At 48.8% G+C, this 24,761-nt stretch overlaps 1 protein-coding gene across 1 annotated transcript in view; it reads left to right on the top strand.

Moving 5' to 3' along the window:
• PRMT8 (protein arginine methyltransferase 8) overlaps positions 1-24,761 on the top strand; it is a 97,964-nt gene that overhangs the window by 50,266 nt on the left and 22,937 nt on the right. Inside the window, exons 3-6 of the mRNA XM_033223187.1 lie at positions 2,443-2,598; positions 6,129-6,192; positions 21,760-21,902; positions 22,526-22,613. Of these exons, the coding sequence (XP_033079078.1) occupies positions 2,443-2,598; positions 6,129-6,192; positions 21,760-21,902; positions 22,526-22,613 (451 nt within the window). The remainder of the gene's footprint in view (positions 1-2,442; positions 2,599-6,128; positions 6,193-21,759; positions 21,903-22,525; positions 22,614-24,761) is intronic.

The following is a 24,761-nucleotide window of genomic DNA, read 5'->3' as shown; positions in this document are numbered from 1 at the left end:
TAAAGTAGTTGAATGGGGCCAGGCATGGTGGCTCACACCTGTAATTCCAGCATTTTGGGAGGCCAAGGTGGGCAGATTGCCTGAGCCCAGGAGTTCAAGACCGGCCTGAGCAACATGGTAAAACACCATCTCTACCCCCAAAATACAAAAACTAGTCAGTCTCATAACCCGGTCTCAAAATAAATAAAAAGATAAAATTTTTCGAAAAACTAAATAAAACAGTTGAATGGAAATGTAAGACCTTTATACCGAAATCTATACAACATTCCAGAGATAAATGAAAGCTCTACATAAATGGAGAGCTGCAAAGTGTTCTTGGATTATAAAACTCAAAATTGCTAAGATGTCAGTTCTCCCCAAATTTATATATAGATTTAATGCAATTCTGATAGATGCCAGGAGGCTATTCTGTATGAATTAATAAGTTGATTCTAAAATTTATACGGAAATGCAAAGCGCCTACAAAAACAAAAAATAATCTTGTTAAAGAACTACATTGGCAGACTCTCGCTATTTTATTTCAAAGTTAATAAAAAGGTGCAGCAGTCAAGTCAGTGTTGACTTTGTATATCAACGGAATAGATCAGAGAGACCACACATGTGGAGTCAATTGATTTTTGGTAAAGGTGACAAGGTAATCAATGGAGGAACTGGTGCTTGGACCATTTATTTGCAAGAAAAAATGAGCTCACACCCCTAACTTACAGTATACACAAAAATTAATTTGACGTGTAAAAGCCACAACCATAAAGCCTCTGGTAAGAAACAAAGGAGAGTGTCTTTGTGACTTGGGTAGACAAAGATCAGATAGGGCACAGAAAGCACCAATCGTAAATGAAAAAATGGAAAAACTGGTCTTTATCAAAATTAAAAACCCTTTAAAAAAAAGAAAAAAAGAAAATGAAAAGGCAAATCTCAGATTGGGAGAAGACATTCACAATATATATGCAGTATGTCTGATGAAGCACTGGCTTCCAGAATGTATAAACTCCTGCAATTCAGTAAGAACAAGACAAACAGCTCAAGACAAAAATGAACAGAGGACTTGAGTAGGCACTTCACAAAAGATGATATATATGAATGGCCAATAAGCACATGAAAAAAATTATCTACTTCAATAATCATCAGAGAAATGTAATTAAAACTGCACTGAGACATCAGTTTGCATCCACTGGAATGGCTAAATTAAAAGATGGATAACGCTAAGTTGGCTGGCTGTGAAGCACCTTGAACTCTCTCACATTGTTGGTCGGAGTGTAAAATGGTACAACTAGTTTGGAAAACTCTTTGGCAATTTCTTACGAAGTTAAACATGTACCTACCCTAAGACCCAGCAAACTTACTTCTAGGTGTCTACTCAAGGGAAATGAAAACATATCCTTTGCTATTATGAATAAATAGCAAAAAAACTGGAAGCAATCCTGATATCCCACAAACAAGTGAATGGAAAAATACATTGTGGTATGGTCATACAATGGAATACCATACAACAACAATAACAAAAGAACAAACCTCGGATCTGTGTAATAGCATACATGAATCTCAAAAACTTTGTTGCACAATTTATATAAAGTTCTAAAATAGGCAGAAGGAAGCTTTGGTGATAGAAATCAGATCATTTGTCATCTTGGGAGAAGCTGAAGATTGACTACAAAAGGGCACGAAGGACTTTCTGGGGTTATAGAAATGTTCTAGACTTTGGTTGTGGTGGTGCTTACACAGGTGTACATTTGTCAAAGCCCTTTTACTGATCCAGAAGCTTAAAACCTGGGCTTTTTGTTGTGTGCAAATTATACTTTAGTAGTGTTGATTTCTAAAAAAAAATCACCCCAATACTTTCCATGATGAATTAGTTAAAAGTGTTTGCTGATATGTTGAATGGCCAAAGATCCCTACCTCACTACCATACACAGAATTAGCATCTTCTCCTTGGGTCAGAGTCCATTGTAACAAGTAACCTTGTTTCTCTCTCACTAAAAATCCCTTATGCTGGACAGAGAAACACATTTTCTAATCTTAAAAAAAAAAAAGCAAACAAAACAAAATATACACTCACAAAAACCTCTTTGAACGACTTGTTCAATGACAATTCTCTCACCATGACAGAAAGTTCTGCTTCGGGTTTAATTTAAATCTCTTATGCTGTGTTGTACTGATCTTTCCTTTGGTCCTTTAGTAAATTGGAGCTTTCCCGGGTCTGGACCTGAGTTTCTCTTCTAATGGTGCATAGCTATCTTTCTGAGTAGAGTTTTAAGGTAGGGGAAGTTTGGAATGATGCTGGTAGCACCTGGCCCAGCTGCCCCACTGCTGTCCTCTGTGGCTCTGCCTGATGATATTATTGGGTCTCCTGAAGGGTCACCAGGGGATGGTCCAGGGGCCCATAGCCATGGTGTACTCCCAGGTGTCTTGAATTCACTGATGTTTCTTTTCCCTCCACCATAGGAAATGCTGAAGGACGAGGTGCGGACGCTCACTTACCGGAACTCCATGTACCACAACAAGCACGTGTTCAAGGACAAAGTGGTACTGGACGTGGGGAGTGGTACTGGGATCCTTTCCATGTTCGCTGCCAAGGCAGGGGCCAAGAAGGTGTTTGGGGTGAGCACGCCACTTCCTCCCACACACTGGCTTCCACAGAGCCAGCCCCTCGCCCTCTGCCTCCACCTGCCCTCCTAGAAATACAAAATTTGGTCCATCTCTTTTGGTGGGGTCACACCTTCGAGGAGTAGAAGAAATCAGGTGTGACTCTCAGGAAGGAGGGCAGGCTGCCTGTCCCCTGCACATGGCTCCTGGATCCTTGCGACCACTGACATTTGAGGAGGAATTGTGGCTTTCCTGAGCCCATTCCAATGTCATCATGACCTTTCAGTGCTTACCCCCAAGGTCAGCTTCAGAGGCAGTGCAGGTGGTTATGCGGGGGAGTTCTGGTTTGAATCTCTGCATTTCCATTCACTAGGCATGTGACCTTGGACTATTCACTTCCCTGTACCTCACTTTTTCTCCATCTATAAAATGAGCATAATAGCAGTCCCTTGCCCATAGGGTGCTTGTGAGGATTAAACCAGTTTAATACACATATGAACTGCTTAAAACAGTGCCCAGCATATGACAAATGCTGAGCGTTTATTATTATAGTTGAGATGGGGCCCTAGAGATAATGGGAAAATCTCCTTCTTGTTTTCTTTAAAAGGCAAATCGGTCAGTCAACTTAAATTCTGTTGCTTTGACTGTGGCAGCATTTCCAGGCTAGATGTGGAAGCTGACCCTCTGGGAAGCCTCCTACCTATCCCCGGGCTCTCCCAAGGCAGCTTTGCACAGCCTGATGACAGAGGGCCTGGGAGGGTCCAGAGCTGGAAAGAAACTAAAAAAGAAGAGCTGCGAGATGCTGGCTGACATTTGAAAACTGCAGTGGGCCCAGGGCTGGAGCACAAGCATTCATCTTGGTCAAAATGAAAGGCAAACCACAAGGAGACTCCCAGCCTGCATGTGAGCTGGCCCATTTGCAGAGGCCGCAGCGACCTGAGCAGCATTCAGTGGGTCTTTGCTCCCATGCATTTGGTTGAGCCATCCCATAGCCAGCCCTGGGGACTCCCCCACCCACTGATTCCCAGGTTGACTAGATCCCCGCTGGCTACCTGCTGCCTCCAGGAGTCTGCTCCTAAGTCGCCCAGCAAGGCAGCACTCCTCCTACAAGCCTGACTTGGAAAACCCTTGAGCCACAACTGCCGAGGGTCTTCTGGAAGCTTGGGCTGCCCTCAAGCTGCCTCCGGTGCAACTTTGACCAGGAAAAGATGTGAGGTTCTCAGCCGAGGCACTTGCTGAAGGCAGGGGCCCACCCGGATGCCGGGCAGGTCGTGTCATCAACACTGGTATAACTGCTGGTTCTCCAGGATGGAGACCTCGGGCAAGGGTCTTAGTGAGGTCACAGGGCATCAGAGCTGGACTTGAGGCCTCTGGTGACCCCCACGTGCTTTCTTTCCCAGCAGGGAGGCCCCGTCTCAGCGCCGGCCTTGGTGGGGGACAGGGCTGAGCATGGTGTCCCTGGCGCCTGAGTCATCCGGGGGCTCCAGCCAAGGAGCTGTCAGAAGGAGGCTCCCACTTGGCGCCTTCCAGCTGCGGTGACTTGGCGCGATCTGTCTGCCTCCCGCCCTTTTCTCTAACAGCTCTTTTATAAATGGCTCCACCACATTTAGCTGAGCTCCTTTCCGGATGGCTCATTTCACAGTTTCTCCTGTTCCAGACCCCCTTCCACCCACTGCTGTCCTCCAGTGGGGAGATGAGATGGTGGGAGAGAGAGACAGAGAGAGAGGGAGGGAGGAAGACCATCGTCCCAGAGTGGAGACGGGCACAGAGAAAGAGACAGATGTGACAAGAGCAATGGACAGGAGAGCGAGAGAGAGAAAGGTGCAGAGAAAAGCTAGAGAAATGGGAGAGGGGCCTGGAAAAGCAGAAAGAAGACAAAGTAGAAAGCACAAAAGAAAAGAATCGGCAGAGGCGGGTGGATCACCTGAGGTCAGGAGTTCAAGACCAGCCTGGCCAACATGGCGAAACCCCGTCTCTACTAAAAATACAAAAATTAGCCGGGCATGGTGGCGGGCACCTGTAATTCCACTTGGGAGACTGAGGCTGGAGAATCGCTTGAACCCAGGAGGCGGAGGTTGCAGTGAGTCCAGATCGTGCCATTGCACTCCAGCCTGGGCAGCAAAGCGAAACTTTGCCTCAAAAAAAAAAAAAAAAGAATCAGGAAGAGAGGTGGTAAAGACAGAAGAGGGAAGAAATGGAAGAGGAGAAGATGGAAGAAAGGAAAACAAGGCGGGAAGGACTCCGCCCCGCACTCTGAGTGTTGAGCAAGCTTCGGCTGAGTTCACCCTCACACACTTGCGTGCATCGGGGCCTTCGGCTTCTCTCGGGAGGACACTGAGGCGCAGTTAGGAAGGGCAGAGGCCAGGCGTAGACCCGGGCTGCCGGCTCCAGGTCTCATGCTCCTCATCACTCAACGCGGTCACCTCTTGCAAATCAGATGATGACATGGCCAGAGGGGGAGAAGAAGAGGAGGGAATCACACCCCCACAGACAGTGCGGCCTGAAGGCCAGGGACCTGGCAGCCCAGGAAAGGGCTGGTTCCCCTGGGTCCTGCAGCCTGGCCGGAGTCGGCCACCTTGGATGCAGCTCTAACCAAGTGACCCCTTCTGACCCCGTAGGTGCCCTCACCCTTCCTCAAGGCGTGGCCAGAGGCGTCAGAAACTCCCTCAGTGCCCCTTTGCGAGTACTTCTCAAGGGAATGGTCCCTGCCCGAGGCCCGGGGGTAGTCTGAGGGGCCCCCAGGTGTGGAGGTGAGTAGAGCCCAGGACCTTAGCACAGGCCAGCCTCTGTAAGAGGGCCAGCCCCGGAGGTGAGGACGGCTCTCAGCAGCTGCCCCTCCGTGTCCAGAACCCCTGGCAGTGTGCCTGAGATGCTCACCCTGGGCTGGAGCTTGGCTTCCAACCATTCCCACGAGGGCCTGCTCTCAGGGAAGGTCCACTCAACTCTCAAGTACCTTGGCCCTTTGCTTAGGAGGTCTGGAGAGCCTGGAAAGACGTCTGGATTAAAAGGAATAATTTCTTTCAAAGATGAAGCGGCGAGAGCTAATGCGGGGGGTGGGAGGGGAAGAGAAAGATCTTAAACCAGCCTGGCTTTTGCCAGGTGGTCCCGTCCTGGCACGCGGCTCGTTTACCCTGGAAGGGCTGGGCTGCGGTGGGGAGGATCATGTCGAAGGAGGCTCGCCACTCTGGCTTGGATCTGCCTACCTAGGGCCCCCATAGAGGGAGGACGTGCCTCCTCCTGCCATTCTCTGCTGGCCAGGAGCATGAGGTCTGCCAGCCCCTTTTGAGTCTCCAGCACAGAGATGAATCTCTCCATCACAGGTGGCGGCTGGATCTCAGTCTTTTCGCAGAGGCAGCCCAATTTCATGGAAAGCCGCTGGCCTTGAGGTGGGAGGGCTGGGTTTCGGTTTTCAATCTGCCACAAAGTTGGGATGCAGCCATGGGCAAGTCACCACCCCTCTCTGGGCCTCAGTGTCTCTATCCATTGCATCGGTGTTGCCGTGATTTTTTTTGACGCCTCGCTCCTTTGTCCTGTGCCCTTTCCAGATCGAATGCTCCAGTATTTCTGACTACTCAGAGAAGATCATTAAGGCCAACCACCTGGACAACAGTAAGACCTACCTCTGAGTATTTCCTCCTGGGTGGAGGGGATGGGAAGCTCACACTTGCTTGTTGGGATGGCACAGCGGGAGGCGCACAGAGCACTTGGATTTGGGGAGGTGGTGCACCCAGCTGAGGCCCCTGCCAGCAGGATTGCGGCCATGGGTGCTGATGTTCCCACCCCCACCAGGGAAGCTAAAGATCGCAGCTGTCTCCTCTCAGTTTTTGGCAAGTCCTGCTTGTGGCTAAATCCTGAGTTGCCATACTCTTTGCTTGTCCCCAGCTGTGGGCAACCTATTGCGTTCTGCAAAATGGCCACATTCCTCCTCCACCTCCTCCTCCTCCTCTTCCCTCTCCATGAGCCCCAGCCCAATCTTTCCCTGCCATCTGCCCAGGGGCATCCTGGCAGACCCCAGGATGTGGTCCTCCACTGCCCGCAAGCCCTGCTACTGCTGGGCTTTTTTTGAGAATGAGGCTGCTCTTGGGAGTGGACCCTTCTTCAGCTGGAGTCTGACTATGCAGAGGGGTGTCCCTTCCCTTCCTCCCCTCCCACCTTTCCCATGGACAGTGACATTTCCCAGCCCCTCCTCTCTGGAGCCCATCTTGGAAACAGACCCACAAGGGTCCCTGATCAGGAGACGTCCTTGGAGCTTGCATCTGACAGCAGGATTAGAAGCAGTCCCCGGCCCTGTGCTCAGTGCTGGGGAGAACATCAGAAAGGCAGACAGGGTACCAGCTCTTGTGGGCATCCTGTCCTATTGCGCTGGGGCTGCAGTGAGGCCGGGAGAGGAACTGGTAGACAGAAAGTTGCAATACAGAGACAGCTGGAGCCAGACAGGGCTGGCAGGAGCAGTGGGACAGAGGCCGCCTGCAGCAGAGGGCTGCAAAGGGTCAGCTCCAAAAGACAGAGCTCACTGCAGAGTTCCAAAGGTGGGAAGGCTGGAGCTGGGAGGGAAGGACGTTCCCTTGAGGGGTCTGGGGCAGGGGAAAAAGAGGCCAGGTTGAGAAGGAATCTGATTTCAGTGTCCTTCCTGAGGGAGCCTGGGTAGGGAGATCTGGCAGGTGGGCTTTGTCAAGTCCGAGGCACTGAGGAGTCAGCTCAGCCTCCCCTGTCTGTGCTGTGCGACCCTCTGCTCTTTGGATGCAGCCCTTGCCATGCTCCCTGCTGATCTGCCAGAATTCCTCTGCCCTCCTAGAGGGTGCCTGCTGCCCTGTCACCCCTCTGGGTCTGACCTGAGTCCCCAGGCCCAGGTGGTACCTGCCTGCACACACTACTACAAACCTGTGTCCATGTGGCTTCAGCCCTGCCACCTGTCCTGTCTGGTGCTTGACCCACTTGCTACAGATTCTTTGCAAAGGCAGGAGCCTTACTGACTCAACAAACTTCTCTGCAAACCACCATGAATCAGGTTGTGGGGACAGAGCAGGGAACCAGACAGGTAAAGTCCCTGACCTCATGGAATTCACATTCCATTTAGGGGCAGGGGTTACAGATAATAAATAAAGAAGCAGACACTCAAAGAAAAATATCAGGTGGTGATAAGTGCTTTGCAGATCACAAAGTCAGCTGACAGGATGGAGAGAGACCCCATGGCTGCGTTAGGTTAGCTGCTCTCTGAGCAGGTCACAGTGAAGCTCAGATCTGAATGACAGGCAGGGGCCAGGCTGACAAAGGTGAGGGGAAGAGAATCTCCGACAGAAGTTACAGCCAGTACAAAGGCCTCTGGGATGGACTGAGCTTGGCATGCCCCAGAAACACAAAGAAGATCATGCCATGTGGCCAGAGCATGGAAACACAGGGATCAGAGAGGGAGGAGGGGACTAGATCACACAGGATTTGTAACCAGGAAAACAAGGTTAGATTTTATGCTCCAGGTGCTGCAGTCTGTTGGAGGATTTCAAGCAAGGGAGGTGGCTTCTCTATGGAGGATGGATTGGAATACGTTGCAAGCAGGAAGAGTGTGAGCAGACACACGGGAAGAAGCTATTGCAGTGCTCCAGTGAGAGGGGCTGCAGCAGGGACTGGGGCGGCAGTGGAGATGAAGAGAAGTGACCCCTGTGGGATATGCTTGGAGATGGAGGCACAGGACCTGAAGATGGATTGAATGTGGGGATGAGAAAAAAGAGAGAAGCAAGGATTGTTTTTGACTTGGGCAACTGGGTGGATGGTGGGTGGATGGAGGCAAAGTACTCATAGGGGTGGCAGGAGTGAGAAGGAAATCAAGAGCTCCTTTTTGCCTGCGTTAGGTTTGAGATGCCCGTCGGACATCCAGGTAAATGCATTGAGTCAGACTTGGATATGTGAGTCTAGAATTTCAGGAAGAGCCAGACCAGGAGACCTCCACTTGGGCGTCATCAACCTACAGGTAGTATTTGAAGTCACAGGATGCAGTCACTTAGGGATGGTGTGTCGCTAGAAGAAAGAAATGGGCCAAAGATGGGGCTCTAGGGCACTACAATGCAACATTCAGAGGTCAAGCAGGGGAGAAGGGCAGCAAAGAGGCAGAGAAGATGCAGTTGGTGAGGTTGAAGAGCATTCAGGAGGGAGGAGGACCATGAAGCCCAGGGAGGGGGCAAGCTCAGCTATAGGGAATGTGGAGGGATCAGCTCTGGTAAGAACAGAGAAGTGACCACCATTGACTCTGGCCACATGGAGGTTACCAGTGTTCTTAACAAGCACAGGCTCAATGTGGGGCTGGGAGAGAAATCTATTTAGAGTAGGTTCAGGAGGGACTGTGAGGCAAGGACCAGAAACGATGGGAATAGAAAAATGGAACAGCAGCCATAAAGGAAGGTGGCATCAAGGGAAGAAGTTTTGTTTTGTTTTTTAAGAATAGGAGATATGAAAATGTGTATGTGATTCACTGGTGTAGTAGAGGGACAGAGAAAAATTGCAGATGCAGGAAAAAGTAAATTCAGCAGCAAAGGTGTGTGTGTCGGGGGTGGGCTCCAGAGCACAGGTGGAGGGGTGGCCTTTGCCCTGCCTAGGTGGATGGGGGTCTTTGCTGGCACAGGTGGAGGGGTGGTCTTTGCCTAGCAGAGGTGGAGTGGCGGCCTTTGCCTTGAGGTAGGGACAGTTTAGCCGTAGAAGTGGGGGAAAGTGGGGAGTGTGGGTCCAGATGGAGGTGCCAGTGGTGGGAAGCCTCAGTTTTTCTGCTTTCATTTGCTCAGTGAAGAATGAGGCAGTTGCATATCAAAAAGACAGAAGGTGAAGGGAAGTGAGTCCTGGAATGGGAGGGAAGAAGGGAGGGCAGCAGATAGGCTGGGGGAGTGAGGACTGCTGTGACACCGTCTGATGCCTGTAGAGATACATGACCATAGAGGTGCAGTGTGCCCCATCCTCCCTGTTGTGTGATCTTTCTCTTACCCTCTCAGGAGCTTGGGTGCGGTTGGAATGGAAGGTTGCCTGGATCAGGGCTTTGCTGGGAGCATGCAGCGTAGGGCGGGGGAGCCAGAAGTTGACAACAGTGGTGGACCGTGGGATCTAAGCTGGGCCAGGAAGGAAGCGGGAAAGGGCAGTGGTGGTTGTGACAAAGGTTGGGGCACTGGGCGGGCAGCATCTGTAGTGGCCACAAGTGGAGCTGCGATCCTGAGGCCCAAGTAGGGGAATGCTGCTCAGACCCCTTGACTTCTGGCTTGGTGTCCAGCCTCTCTTGGCTCACCAAGCAGAGCTGGGTCTCTTCTGCGCCCTCCTCAGAGAAATGCTCGACCCGGGCTCCCTATCTGCTTACTAAAGATGGATAAAGAAAACCGGTCAATTCTTTCTCCGTGAGGGTGACACAGCCTGGCATCCTTCTCCCGAGCCTGTGAAATAGGGCAAATGGTTTTCTCCATTAACAGGTGTGGAAACTGAGGCTAGGAGAGGTGGCTGACTGAGCCTGGGCTTTGTTCCGGTGCCCTTTGCTAAGGTGTTTGTGTGGATGCAGAAGCACCAGGAGTGCTGCTGAACCTGAAATTCTGTTGGGAGGGGAGGCTGTGTGCGGGCACAGCAGGATCAGATGTCCTCTCAGTGGTCCTGAGTCTCATCCCTGAACCCTGACGGGCTTCCAAACAACACCTCGACCATTCCCCTCCCCTGCACAGGTTTCATCTGTGCCATAATTCCCGACCTCTGACCCAGCCTCTGACTCTTCATCTCCCTCTCAGTGCCAGCCCACCCCCCAGTAAGTGTCTGGGGCTCTGGAAACACAGCCTCCCTGGTCTCCCTCCTCCCCAGGCTTGCAGGGGCTACTGCCCTGCAGCCATTCATAGCAGAGTGTGGGGCAGGCCGGCAGGGGAGGTGGCTAACTCCATCTGAGGCATCTCCGACCTGCTTGCTGGGAAAGGAACCACACAGCCCCCTCATCATCCTGCTCTGCCTCACACCATAGGGCTCTCCCTTTCCTCCCCTCCCTTCTCCTCCCCTTCTCCTCCCTTTTCCCTTCTTCATTTTAACCTTTGAAATACTCAATGTACAGAAAAAGCGCACATACAGCTGGGTTTTTTACGGAATTCTCTGAGAGTAAGTGGTTGATGCAATGCTCCGTCATCCCTGAATACATTAATGTGCATTTCAAACCATCGAGAACATTTTCTACCAGCCACATGCAACCATCAACGTCAGGAAATTAACACGTCATCATTACCTAATGCCCAGATCCTTTTCATGTTTTGTCAGTTGTCTCAGTAACATCATTTGTAGCACAAGGATTTCGTTCAGAATGACACGTTGCATTTAGTTGTCGTGACTGGTTCCCTTCAAGCTGGCCGACTCAGACTTTCCTTGACTTTCATGGTTTTGACACACTAGAAGATCTATAGGCCAGTGTTTTTAGGATGTCCCCCACTTTGGGACTGTGCAATGCTTCCTCATGATTGAATTCAGGTTCTGCATCTTGGGTAGAAATATCACAGACAGGATGCTGTGTTCTCATTGCATGCAATTTCGGCCTGTCTCATTACAGATAGCATCACTTAGACCACTTGGGGAAGGCAGCGTCTGCTGCCGGCAGCAGCATGGGAAAGCTGCTCTTTTCCCTTTGTAATTAGTAAGATTTTTCTGGGGGAGGTACTTTGACACCATGTAAATATTTCATTCCTCATCAAACTAACATCTATCTATCTATCTATCTATCCGTCCATCTGTCTGTCAGTCCATCCATCTGTCTGTTGGTCTGTCTGCCTGCCTACCTACCTTATCTATCTATCTATCTATCTATCTATCTATCCTGTCTATCTGATCTATCTAATCTAGCTATCTTTCTGTCCATCCCTCCATCCATCCAACCAGCCAGCTAGCGTTCATCCACCTACCAATCTGTCCATTCATTTCACTAGAGTCCTATTTTATTTAATAGGTTACAGCTGTTATCACTACTGGCTCCGATACTCAAATTGTCCCTGATTTGGTCACTGATGCCCTTCCAGCTGGCTTCTGTGTCCCTTTGAAATGCCTCTTTCCCTTTTCCCAAGCCTCCTTACTTTACAGCACAAGACATTCCAGGCTTGACTTGTGCCTCCACGCCTCTGTTCTAGAATCAGTCATTTCTGCCTGATTCCAATTAGTGGACCATAGCATTTAGAAACTAAGGTGGGGGCTAGACGCTCATTGATTTTAGAATGTTGATGCTCCCAGGCTGTTTCACTGGGGAAAGCTGGGGAGTGTGTGCCTCTGTGTGAGTGGACACATTTACACAATCTTTATTACTGTATCTATTTTTTTTTCTTTTTTTTTAGAGACGGAGTCTCGCTCTGTCACCCAGCCTGGAGTGCAGTGGCCGGATCTCGGCTCACTGCAAGCTCCGCCTCCCGGGTTCACGCCATTCTCCTGCCTCAGCCTCCCGAGTAGCTGGGACTACAGGCGCCACCACCATGCCTGGCTAATTTTTTGTATTTTTAGTGGAGACGGGGTTTCACCGTGTTAGCCAGGGTGGTCTCGATTACTGTATCTATTTATATGTATTGTCAATCAAGTAGGAACTCACATGATACTCCAGTGATAACCAGTACCATGGAGTTGCCTCTCATTTCCTCCCTTTCCACATTTCTACCCCCTTTCTCTAGCAGAAAAACCAGATGCTCATTATTGGTAATATGTTGGCTCACTACTCATTTATAATATGTTTACATACCCCTGAATGTAACCAATCTCCCACTGTCACCACTTCCTGCCCCAGGCAGATGTCTGTCACCCCGTGCTGGGATCTGACACCCTTGCTGGGCAGCGTCCCACATGGGCACCCTCCTCTGCTTGAGCCGGACTGCCATGGTTCATGCTGACCCGTTGTGGCATCCACACCCCCACCATTTCCTGGGTTTGCTCAGCCCCACCTCATGGCTTTAGCGTGGAATCGTTCGTCCTCTGGGTTTTGATGGCTCAGACTTGATTCTATGCTACCGAGGCAAAGGCTTGGAGAGGGCAAACCATTGTCCCCAAAGGAATAGCTGCCCTCATGCTCATTCCTCCCTTAACACACCTGTTCCGGGGACGAGGGAACTCCAGGTCCAGGGGCCTCCACAGAGCAAAGTGATCTTTACTTCTTCCTCCCAGGGTTTGCAACAGGTGGGTGGAGCCAGCGAGGCCACCCAGAGCCCTGGCTGCTGCACCCGCTCACAGCAGCGGGTGTGTACTCAGAGGAGGACAGCTTGGCTACACGGACGCTTCCATGGAAATGCTTTTGAAATGCTGCAACAGCCAGCCATGTGGGTCTCAGGAGCGTAGGTGTAGAGACATAAATAACAACACGGGGCATAGAATACCTGCTTCCCAGAAGCAATCAGCCTCTCTCCCTCTCCACCTCCGTACGGCTCCCGTGATGAAGTTATTCACATGTAGACACACACCCACAGGAAGCCACCTGCAGCAGGCACGCAGCCTTCACATGGCTTCTTCCACATGTGTGGCCCACACGCACGCTTCAGTGACTCCTCTTTGACTTCAGCACTAACGACTATTATTTCCTCTCCATCTGATGAGGAAACCAGTGGGCTGCCGAGATGCTGACAAAGGTAGATCCATTTGCGAAGGTTGACATAGGAGGTCAGAGGTTGATTGCATTGGCATAACTCTAGAAACAAAAAATGTATAACCGTTTACTTCCTAGAAAATTCAAGAAAAAAGCATGCCCTCTTCCTTGTCCTTCTCCTACTTTTGCATGACCTAAAGCATACATGTCCTAGCTAGAAGAGACGTTAAGGTAGCCTGACACGAGGCAGTGGCAAGGGACAGCTGAGCCTCCGCAACTTAATGGTAGAGAGGACTTTGTCAAATCACTTCCCCTTTCTGAGCCTCTTTTTGCTCTTTTAGAGGAGACAGACCAGTGCACAGCTTGTAGGGTTATGAGGGGCTTAGGGATTGTGGAGGTCAAGTGCCTGATGTAGGGCCTCACACACAGTAGGTGCTCAAATGTCAGCTACAGGTGATTTCAGGTGTAATGCTCTACACCTTGATGATTCTTGGCCACACACTCCCAGCCTTATATAGGTGACAATAGGTTCGGTGCTCTGACAGTAATCCTGTGTGCTTTGCAACCACCCAGTCCTGGGATGATTCACCTGGTGGGAATTCCATAACTGCTACACATCCCCAGTTCTTTCCCCTTTTGCTCAGGAGGGCTATGGTTGGAGCATTCTCCTCTGGCCATGTTTTAGCATCTCTTTCACCAACAGAGGGTCGTGCTAAGAAATAAACACAGCCAGTCCATGGGAGGGGCCCAGATGCTGCACGTGTGGTCATGCAGCTCCAGTTTCTGCCTGCCAGCAGCTGTGGAAAACACCATATCACACTGTTCCTAGCTGTAGATCAACTACAATCTGTTGTCTATCCACACACTGCTGCCAAGTGATACCTCCTAACCTATATCTGGTTGGTGGATGTTTTGAATCAATCCACACTGAGAGTCACATGTTTTTATTCGTATTCAACACCATGTTGTTAGAGTTGGTCTTCTATCACAAATGACTAAGACGCCCTACAGATGATCACTCTCCTGGGAGTCATTGCTGTTGGCTTTGTGGTGGGTGTCCTGTGGTGAGGGTGGGAGCTCCTGTAGGCTGCTCTACACTAGGCTCTTAACCAGTTCTTTGGAATAGGGTCATGTAGCCAACTCATGAATCCACACAGTACTTTGTCATCTTCTCTCTTAGGATGCCATGGCGGTGGGGCCTTGTCAACGTCCTGGGTGAAGTCCCACGTGACATCCTGCAAGCGCGGGCTCTGGAGTCAAACTTTCTGACTCACACCCAGCTCTGCCAGAAGTAGGCTGTGCTCTTGGATGACTTAGTTTATGTGCCTTAGTTTCCTCATCTATGAGATGGGAATAGTGGTTCATACCTCCCAGGGCCACTGTCGGGATTGCCTAGTTGCTGTTGGTATAACTGTGGCACTCTGGAGCCAGCCCCCGACAGGATCCTGAGAGCAGACTGTGAAAGTTTCAGTCAATCTGCAGAATGGATGCCGTCACTGGCCATGGTGGAAGTGTTTATACCACAGAAATCAGCAAAGGCGACAAACCAGGGCTTCTGCCTCCTGGAGAGCCAGTTGTTAAGTAGCACCAGCACACCACTGTATAAAGCACAACAGCATCCGGTAGGCACTAAGTAACAGATAAACGTTTGCGGTTGTTACGATTATTCCGTTTATTAACTTGACTAATAACCATGTCAAAAAAAGAAATGAGACCAATCATACGTAATTATTTTTAATGAGCCTGTACTAGTGAGTGCTGGAAACTGCTACTTCCTTCCCTAACTGCTCAAGAGACAACCCATTGCTAATCTCCGAAGTGAGGTTCATGGATTCCCCCTTTTGAGTATTATTGAGCCACGTACTGGGGCCTGTGTTTGTGGTGTGACTAGCACAGACAAAATCTTTGCTCTCATAAAGCTTACAGTCTCAGGGAGAAGACAGACGTGAAGGCAAGCGAACAAACAAAATCACGACATAATCACCAATTGTGAAAGTGCTTAGAAGAAAAACAGCATGGAGTCATTGAGAAAATGGGGATGTGCCTTTTCCAGTTGGGTGGATGTGCTGGCTCTCACGTGCTGCCTGCCAAGAGCCGAGTGCATGCACTCAACTCTTCTCAACTCTGCCTTGAATGGCATCATCTGTGGCATTAACTTGACATCGTCTGTAGTGGAAGTATTTACACCAAGGACACGGGCAGGTGCTACAAACCAGAGCTGTTTTGTTTTCCCTTCTGGAGACCTAAAGGTGAAGATAGGGCCATGCTGAGAGCAGTGGAAAGAGTGTTTTACCCACCTGTACACGTTCCCTCAGGTGGGAGATACTTTCTGTCCCATGGAGGCTTCTGCTGCAGGGAGAGAGTGAAATCATTCCAGGTAGAGAAACCTGGAATGGTTTTCTGAATACCTGAGCCCTGGCGAAGCTTTGGTTGCCCTTTACATTCCTGTGGACATCACCCACTTTACCCAGTACCAGTGCATTCTTGATAACCCCTGCTCCCCTTCGGCCAAGCCCACGTGATCATCTGCCTGTGGCCACGGTGTCGGGTACCTGCCAGGCCGGATCACAGGTGTTGTTCTAAGTGGTGGGCGATGATTTGGGGTGGGAGGAGTCCTGGTATTGTTCTGATTAATGGAGTACTCCAGCCACTGCCTAAGAAAGGAAAGAAACCAGGCAGGGTCTCTGGCTAGGGAATGGCTCTGGCAAAGCTAGCAGGGCTTTAGAGCTCCAGCCAAGTACACTGAGCCCTGAGCCCTCAAGGGAGCCAGAGCAGGCTAGAACATGAGGCCAGGCAGATGACACAGTGGAGACAAGGCAGATCCTCGAGTCCCACGTTCTTGGGTGGATGGGGGATTTGGGCAGGGAGAGGGGTACTATATTGTGGAAGCGACCACACTGAGGCTCCATGACACCCAAGACTCCCTTATGCCACTCCAGCAACAGGGTCAGTTTGCTGCAGGACATAGTCCCAGTCCCACCAAACGTTGAGGGTAGAGATACGGACATCCTTTTCCCCATCACCATGGGCTTCAGAATGGGCAGGTTCTGACCTCGGGAGAGAGGCTTATCCATGCACCTGGGTCCTGGAGAAGGAGAGGGCAGTGGGGCAAGGCAGGGGCTGACATCAAGGGAGATTGATGGGATCTGGCCCCCCCGGCTGCTCTCCATGGCTGGATCTCCCCTCAGGCTGCCAACCAACCTGACCAGCTGCAGGAGAAGGGTAGGTCAGTCCTTTGCCTTCTCTGATTTCTTTTCTCTCAACGTCCCAAGGAGTTGCTCCGTGTCCATAAGAATCCCAGGCGGTAGGGAGGTCAGATGTACACTGATTCGCCCGGTGAGGAAAGGAACCACAGGGAGGCACAAACGTGCGCAACAGGCCTAGGTTCAACCTGACTTCTCTAAACTCCAGTTCTCTCCTTAGGCTAAAAGAATAACAAAATCAAACACACAAGTTCCTAGGAGGATTACTGAAGTAACACACGGAAAATCACTCTGCAAGCTACTATTCAAATGCTAGTAATTTTTTACTGTCACAATTAGGACTAGTTTGAATATCTTTTGTCTCTTAACCTGATGCCCTTTTTTTTTAATTGCTCATTCATCCATCCGTTCATTCAGTAATGACTTTGAATGTTTGTGAGGAGTCAAGTGCTCCACTATATCCTGGAAATAGGAAGCTAAAATAGACAATGAAGAGAAGGAATGCATACGCTGGAGGTGAGCCGGGCCCTCCGCAGGTGCAAGGCAGCAAGCGTGGGTGTCACCAAAATAGATGTGTGAGCCAGGACCAAGGGAATGGGGAGGGCGAGCGAGGGTCTTTGCTACAGTGGGGCTGGCGGGGGGGTCAGGGGGCTTCACAGGCTCATAATATGTTCCCTGTTCCCATGCACATGACCCTCTTTCCTCCTCTTCTGTGGGACAGGATCTGTGAGGACCCTAAAAATGATCACTCACTTCAGATCCTACAGGCGCCAGCTGACCCTGATGGACACGCTGGAGGCTCAAATGAGGTTGAGCTGGCCTGATTTGTTTAAAAACAAAAATGACCATTAATGAGAATGACTAGAATTCTGTAAGAACCACTCACACCACAAAGAAAAAAAAAATTCCACTTTGGGAGGCCGAGACGGGTGGATCACAAGGTCAGGAGATCGAGACCATCCTGGCTAACACGGTGAAACCCCGTCTCTACTAAAAATACAAAAACTAGCTGGGCGAGGTGGCGGGCGCCTGTAGTCCCAGCTACTCGGGAGGCTGAGGCAGGAGAATGGCGTAAACCCGGGAGGCGGAGCTTGCAGTGAGCTGAGATCTGGCCACTGCACTCCAGTCCGGGAGACAGAGCGAGACTCCGCCTCAAAAAAAAAAAAAAAAAAAAAAAAAAAATTCCACCCAAAACCATTTTTAAAAATCCTGGATGTCTAATTTACAAACTTGAAGCTACAGGGGAAATTTTCCCAATTTAGAGTCGATTGCTCCCCGTTGTGCATTTAGGTATGATTAATCATTCTAAAATTTACCAGCCAGGGTCCTGTCACAGTTCGTTGAACAAACTTTCCATCATCCTTATGGAATAAAAACATGGATCCGGACAGTGACCTCAATGCAACCTTGAGCTGAGGCAGTTTGAGTGACGTGGGGTCCAGATTGGGCATGGAGCTCTGCAGCCTATGGCTGCTCAGAATCTTAATATCAACAGCTTAGACCCCCTTGAAAATCCTTTGCATGGAGGAGAAGGGAAGACTGCTGCTGTGTGTGCCCACACAGTTCCTTGAGCCAGCCTAATGCCCTCTGTTGGCCAATAGCCCCTAGTGAGTTGGCAGAAGCCCCAACATGAGAGGTAGCATTTTGTAGATTTGGAAATTGAATCTGGAAGTTTAAGCGGTTGCTGGTGGTGACTACAGACTACAGGAAGAATATCCATGATGATTCAGCTGGACTGTTGTGTTTGGCTGCACAGAAACAATGTGACCTCTTAAAAATAAAAATGAAAGGACCCAGGAAGTGTTGAAAATGACAGTCACACTAGAACTCGCGGGCACCATCTTTTTATTGATGCCAGTTGTCTCCACCACTGAATCTTGCAGAATGCCTTACACAGAGCAAGTGTTCAGTACATATTTGAAGAACCACAGCTTTCTGACACTGCAAAGAATTTCAGATTCAACCTCCCTTCTTTTTTATTTTCCTAATGAGGAAAATAAAAGAGAGGAGATAGTTGATTGAGATTAGCTGTCAGCTGGAACAAGAGCATAAGTTGCTGCCTTTTAGGATTCCAGCATAAAGTTGTGCAGATTGAGCACAAAAGCACCGGAGAAAGGGAATAATTGGAGTCTGAAAGCCAGTCCAGCACTGGATTGAAGGGAGATGTCTCCTTTTCCTTTGACAAAGGGCTCGTCTCCTCACCAAGGCAACTATGGGGCCATGTCCACACTGAGAAATGTTTGCACTTGAATAGATGTAGAAGGGTGATGCTAAGAGAATAGAAGTCCAGACTGTTGAGCATTTTATAGGATTAACTGATTCCTCCTGCCTTTTTGCAAGCAGAGATTGTGATTTTTGCTATTCTGTGACCCACTGTATCTATCATCCATCTGTCTTCTTTATCATCTATGTATATCATCTATCCATCTATCAATCATCTCTTGTAATCCATATTGATGAGGATACAGCAACTAATGGATAAGAGGGCTAACACAGAGAACATGAGCAGCAGTAACTCTCTTTGGGGGACACCCGAGGAATATTTCACACGTACCTGTTGTTAGACTAGATAATGGATTACTGCCTGTCTGTTTCCTGCAGCTCCTAATGGAGTCCTGTCCTAAAAACCTGTCATGCGTGGAGCCTTGTTCTAAACACTCAGGGTGGAGGTCATGAGGTCCCAGAGGCAGGAGAAAACATCTTCCGGGGCTGCAGGGAGGTCATGATATAAATGCAGGAGGAGGACCCGACCCATAGCCACACAGACACAGGCAGACATTAGGGAAGAACCTTCAAGAAACGTGCAAAGAAAAAAAAAAAATAAGGGAGGCCATTAAAGACAATTTTTAAGTTTACAAAACTAAGACAAGCCAGGCTTTGCGTGCAAATGATTCGGCAGGTGAGTCATGCATCTATTTGTCAGTTCTCTTTCAAAATAAGAAGTAAATTAGGCACAATGTTTGCATGTTTAAAAATCCTTTACTTTGCCCCCCTCTGAATTTTCTTAGTGCGGCCTGGGCCCTGCTCTCAGTTGAGTTCCTGCACTGGGGTCTCTGAGGCCCAGAGAAACTTTAACACCTACCCCTCCCACTCCCTCCAGACCTTTTGGAGAATAGCTCTTCCTGCTCCTAATTGTTAATGGTAGCGGCTGATGAGCAGTAACCAGTCAGGAGGGCCACACAAGCCTAAGCCTCACTGTAGAGTGATCAGGGTCAATGCACGTGTACAAAGTACCTTACTCCTTGTAGAGCAGGCTGTATCCGATTAAAGCTTGATTAAATACCACATAGTGGAGAGTAAACTGTCATCAGAAGCTGCTAATGGACACTCCATCACCTGCATTATTCACTGTGAAGACACTAAGTAAAGCCAGCAAACGGTGTGCCCTTTGCCATCCAGGAGCCTGCAGTCCAAATTAATTTTCATGAAGCTCAGATTCTAAGCAGATGTGGTTCTTTTGATTTTTACTCCTAAGTACAGGCCATTGTCCATTTTTCCCAGCAAAGCTCGGGCATGGCGTGAGGTTTTTTTTTCAGAGGATATTGGAGAATGAGAGTTTCAGAGCATGAATATATGTAACCTTTCAAAGGAAAAGTTCAGGAAGAACAAGCCGACCAGTACATCGGCCCACCAATTTCAACAGTGGTCTTGAAACTAGCTTGCTCAGATCTTTACAGCAATGAATACAAAAAGGGACCTCAAAATTTTGTATATGTTTATGTCAGTTGATCAAAAACTCAACTAAAAGCGTCTCCTCCCACAGAAGAAACGGAAGCTCTTGGAGGTAATTCATAAGCAGAAGCCGCGGGGACAGGGGCTTTGACCCTGGCCCTATCTGCTTCCCCTCTCCATCTGTGGATCAACAAGCAGGAATCTGTCAGATGATCTCCACCTTCTGTTGAGCTTCCGCTGTGGGCCTGGCACTCCACATGTGTTATTTCATTTAATCAATACAATCACTCTCTAAATAGATATTGCTTTTCCTGGTTCTTCACTTGGGAATTGGAGTTTAGTTAGGTCAAGTAACTTGTCTAAAGTCATACAGCTGAGGGTGAGAAGATCTGGCTCTTAAACCTAGGTTTCCCAGACTGCAGAGCCCATGCTCTCATCAAAATATTAATTGCCACCCTCACAAACACTAGAAGGGCACCCATTTGGTACTGAGCCTGGCTGTGAACAGAAGCAAAAGCAATGGAGGAGGCATCTATGCTTTATTTGGGTTTGAATTGTCATGGTAACCTAACATAGGATGGGGGCCTTGAGAAGAGTTTTAGAGTCATGTCATATCAGATCTGGGCTCTGTTTCCACTACTGCTACTCATCCTTAGTTGTAAACAAAAGTAACAGTTGACCCTGAACACTGCAGGGGTTAGGGGTGCCAATCCCCCACACAGTTGAAAATCCAAGCATAATTTTTGACTCCCACAAAACTAAGCTACTATCAGCCTACTGTTGACCAGCAGTCTTGCTGATAACATAGTCAGTTAATACATATTGGCTGGGTGTGGTGGCTCATGGCTGTAATCCCAGCACTTTGGGAGGCCAAGGCGGGTAGATCACCTGAGGTCAGGAGTTTGAGACCACCCTGGCCAACATGATGAAACCCCATCTCTACTAAAAATACAAAACTAGCCGGGCATGGTGGCACATGCCTATAATCCCAGCTACTTGGGAGGCTGAGGCAGGAGAATCGCTTGAACCTGGGAGGCGGAGGTTGTGGTAAGTCAAGATCTTGCCATTGTATTCCAGCCTGGGAAACGAGTGAAACTCCATCTCAAAAAAAAAAAAAAAAAATTAACATATATCTGGTATATGTATTATAGACCATATTCTTCTCATAAAGTAAGCCAGAGAAAAGAAAATTGTTAGGAAAATCCTAAGGAAGAGGAAATATATTTACTATTCATTGAGTGGAGGTGGATCAGCATGAAGGTCTCTGTCCTCATTGCCTTCACATAGAATAGGCTGAGGAGGAGGGAGAGGAAGGGCTGGCCTTGCTGTCTCAGGAGTGACAGAGGTGACCAAGGTGGAAGAGGTGGAAGGGGAGGCAGGCACACTTGGTGTAAATTAAAAAAAAAAAAAAATCTGTGTATTAGTGGACCTGTGCAGTTCAAACCCGAGTTGTTAAGGGTCAACTGTAATGTGCTTACCTCACAGGGCTGCTGGAAGGATGATGTGATACTGTGCATGTAACGGGCTTAGCGGTATGCCAGGCACATAGTAATGGCTCGATTTATTTTACAGGGAAAACGTGCAGGTAGTTTTCAATTATGTTGGTATAAACTAGCTTGGTGAAGGGTGAGCTACGTCACATCCTAAAAGCAGAATCGGAATAGGGCTGAAATCTGGAGATGTGGCCCTGAAGTGAGGTGCTTGTGGTTCCTGGGTGGGGTCCTTGCAAAGCATGGCCCTGGCGTTCTTATTTTCCAGTCATCACCATATTTAAGGGTAAAGTGGAAGAGGTGGAGCTGCCTGTGGAGAAGGTGGACATCATCATCAGCGAGTGGATGGGCTACTGTCTGTTCTATGAGTCCATGCTCAACACAGTGATCTTTGCCAGGGACAAGTGGCTGGTAAGTGTCCTGCATGCTGTCCCTGCATTGGTCGGCTGGCTGTCCTGCTGCTCTACCCAAGGCCTGCAGCCTAGGGGGCATACGAGGACTTCAGAGAAGACTAAGGCTAGGAGGTCACTGCCCCAGGCCCGTCTCTTTAGAGCAGATCTGTATCAGGGACTAGAATGGTCGTCTTGGGTCCAGCATGTGTAACCATCAGAGTGGACTTCTGTGGGTCTCACCTCGGCCTCTTTTGCAATAATAGACATCCATTCTCCCAAGTTAAAGGTCCATTTTGGTCAAGAAGTACTTAGGACTTGCATGGCTGCCAGAGCCAGGTGTGCTAGTCATCTGGGCTTCCGGAGGCCAGAGTCATAACATCTCTCACTGCTCCTCACTGGGTTTACCTTCGCCCCACCTCACTTGTCCCATTGACTCTATCCAGGTCCCTTAAATTCTCCTTGCTCCAAAATAAAAATTGAGCATTGCTGTCCTAGCCCTCACCCCAGACAAGGTGGCAGTCCACTGCATGAGAGAGGCTGGCAAGGGGGTGCTTGTCTGGTGACTCTATGTGCAGTTCAAAATGTGATGTCTTTGTCAGGTGAATAGATTACGAGACCCATTTCCCCACAATTCATCAACAGAAACCTGGAGGGCTTATGTTTCCAGACCGGGCAGCTTTGTACGTGGTAGCGATTGAAGACAGACAGTACAAGGACTTCAAAATCCACTGTGAGTCCCCTCTTGCTTCTCCTGTGGACTTCCACCGCACAGTCGGGGTGGGAGGCACTCCAGTGGGCCGGAGATGAGCAGGCAGTGACATGAACACCATTGCTGTCCCTGAGGAGGAGCTTATCTGGGACCCTTTCTGGAGTCTGCTTTCTAAATGTTTCTATCTAGTCCCAAGGGTGCGAGGTTTACCGAGAGAAGATAAGCCATATGGCTGGGATGAGAGAAATGTCCTGGGGTGAAAGGATGAATGCAATGTGAATTAAAAATTGGATGGAGGGCAGCAGAAGCTGAGTTTTTGCAGAGATTAGCAGGGCAAGTGGCTTGAAACCTGTGAAGATTCCGTTAGCCCAGAAGTCCACTGCAGGGGTCAGAAGTGGCAGGTCTCTTGCCAGGCCAATTGTTTCGAATCCTGCCTTCATTCCACTCAAACTTATCAAAATAATATTGATTCTCCTTCATATTCAAATACATATGACGTGAGGTTCTTTTGAGGAATAGATAGCAGAGGGGGTGGGAAAGAGTGGAGATTTTGCTTTGAACAATCAGACAAAAGGCGAGTGTGCATGTGCATGTGTGCACAAGGCAGGGGCTCATAGCTAAATGTGTATTCTTAGTGCCTTATCAGCTAGGAGCGTGTGGTTCGCCGAGGATGATAAAGCCAAAAAACCTGGTCTGAAAAGGGCTGTTTTCCTATTTCTCGTCAAGGGTAACACTTCTCTGTGACACAGGCCTGATCCTTAATGAGATTACACCAAACATGTTTTTGGAAAGTTGGACACGGCTGTGTCTCCTCAACCAGAACCAAATACAACAAAGGAGAAAAGCGCCCCTCAAACAGGCAAACCCCCAAAACTCCCAATTAAAGCAAGAGGCAGAAGCTCCAACCTATCCATCAGCCTGGGCACCAAGAGGGTGGTCCATTCCTATTTGGCAGATTACTGTGAAGGGGCTCACAGATTGAACAGAAGAATAAATGTGTCCAAGAGGCTAAGACTCCATCCACAGTTCAACAAATTGAGGCTCCATAGATTTAAACAATCTAATCGTCAGTGGCACTGACGAAAACTCAGCTGGACTCTGCTATGGTTGTGTGTATTTGTGTGGGTTCATCCCTTTCTGAAAGTATAAAATCAAAGTGCGAAGTTCAGAGCCAGGTTCAGAAGAAGACAAAAGTGGGACGGCTGTTTGAAGCTCTGTGCCCTGGAAACCCTCTCTGGTTTCTGTCTGCCTCCAGCCAATCTGGTGTGATTTCTACTATTTGACCTCCTGGGGGAAGGAGGCAGAATACCAAATGAGGCCAGTGAGAGGTAGGGGGGCCCAGGTTAAATGCTTTGCACACTGCCAGACCTGGGTTTAAATCTTGGCTTTGCCATTTCCTAACTGGGTAACCTTGAGCAAATTATCTAATATCTTTTGAGCCTCAGTTAAGGGATAATCTTCTCAAGCCCATAGACTTGTCATGAGGATTAAGTGAGATGACGTATATTAAAGGACATGACAGTTCTTGGTCCTATAATGGGACTAGATGGGATCTAGTCTCTGCCTGCGTAGCTAAGCCCCTTTCTGCCACTGGCTCTGCCAAGTAAGCCTGACTGCCAAGCCCCTGGTGGCTCAGAATCTAGGACAGATGTACTCTCATGGAAGATTGCAGACACAACTCAACAGTGAGTGTTGATCAAATGCATGTATAAATAGGACATATTTTGCCCTGGAGCTGCATTTTGGAGTTCTTGCTGTGCAATTGTACTGAACAGTGTTTTGAGGAGGAAAACTTCTAGGTACATTCTTCATTCTCACGTTCACTTAAATATTTATTGAGCTCCAACCTGAGGTACACCTCTTTAACAAACTTTCTCATGGTTTCCACAACAAAGATACCTGTGTCCAGAGCCTCTGCAGGTATGCACACTGCAGTGAGGCAGCCTGGGGCCGGCAGGGGCTCCTAAGGCACTGGCCCCAGACTGGAGATCATGTGATTTATTTCTTTGATTCTCATTGCGGTGTTCATACCTTCTGGAAAAGGAAAACAATCTGAAAGTTAGCACCATCTTTTCTTGTGCCTATTCTAGAGTCTCTGAAAAATACCAGCCTCCTCCCCACCCCAAAAGAACACTAAGAAACAGACACTTAAAATGTATTTAAAATACT

Source organism: Trachypithecus francoisi, unplaced genomic scaffold, assembly GCF_009764315.1.
Source record: "Trachypithecus francoisi isolate TF-2019V2 unplaced genomic scaffold, Tfra_2.0 Lachesis_group11, whole genome shotgun sequence".
Taxonomy (NCBI): domain Eukaryota; kingdom Metazoa; phylum Chordata; class Mammalia; order Primates; family Cercopithecidae; genus Trachypithecus; species Trachypithecus francoisi.
This window is presented reverse-complemented; position numbering and strand designations above follow the sequence as displayed.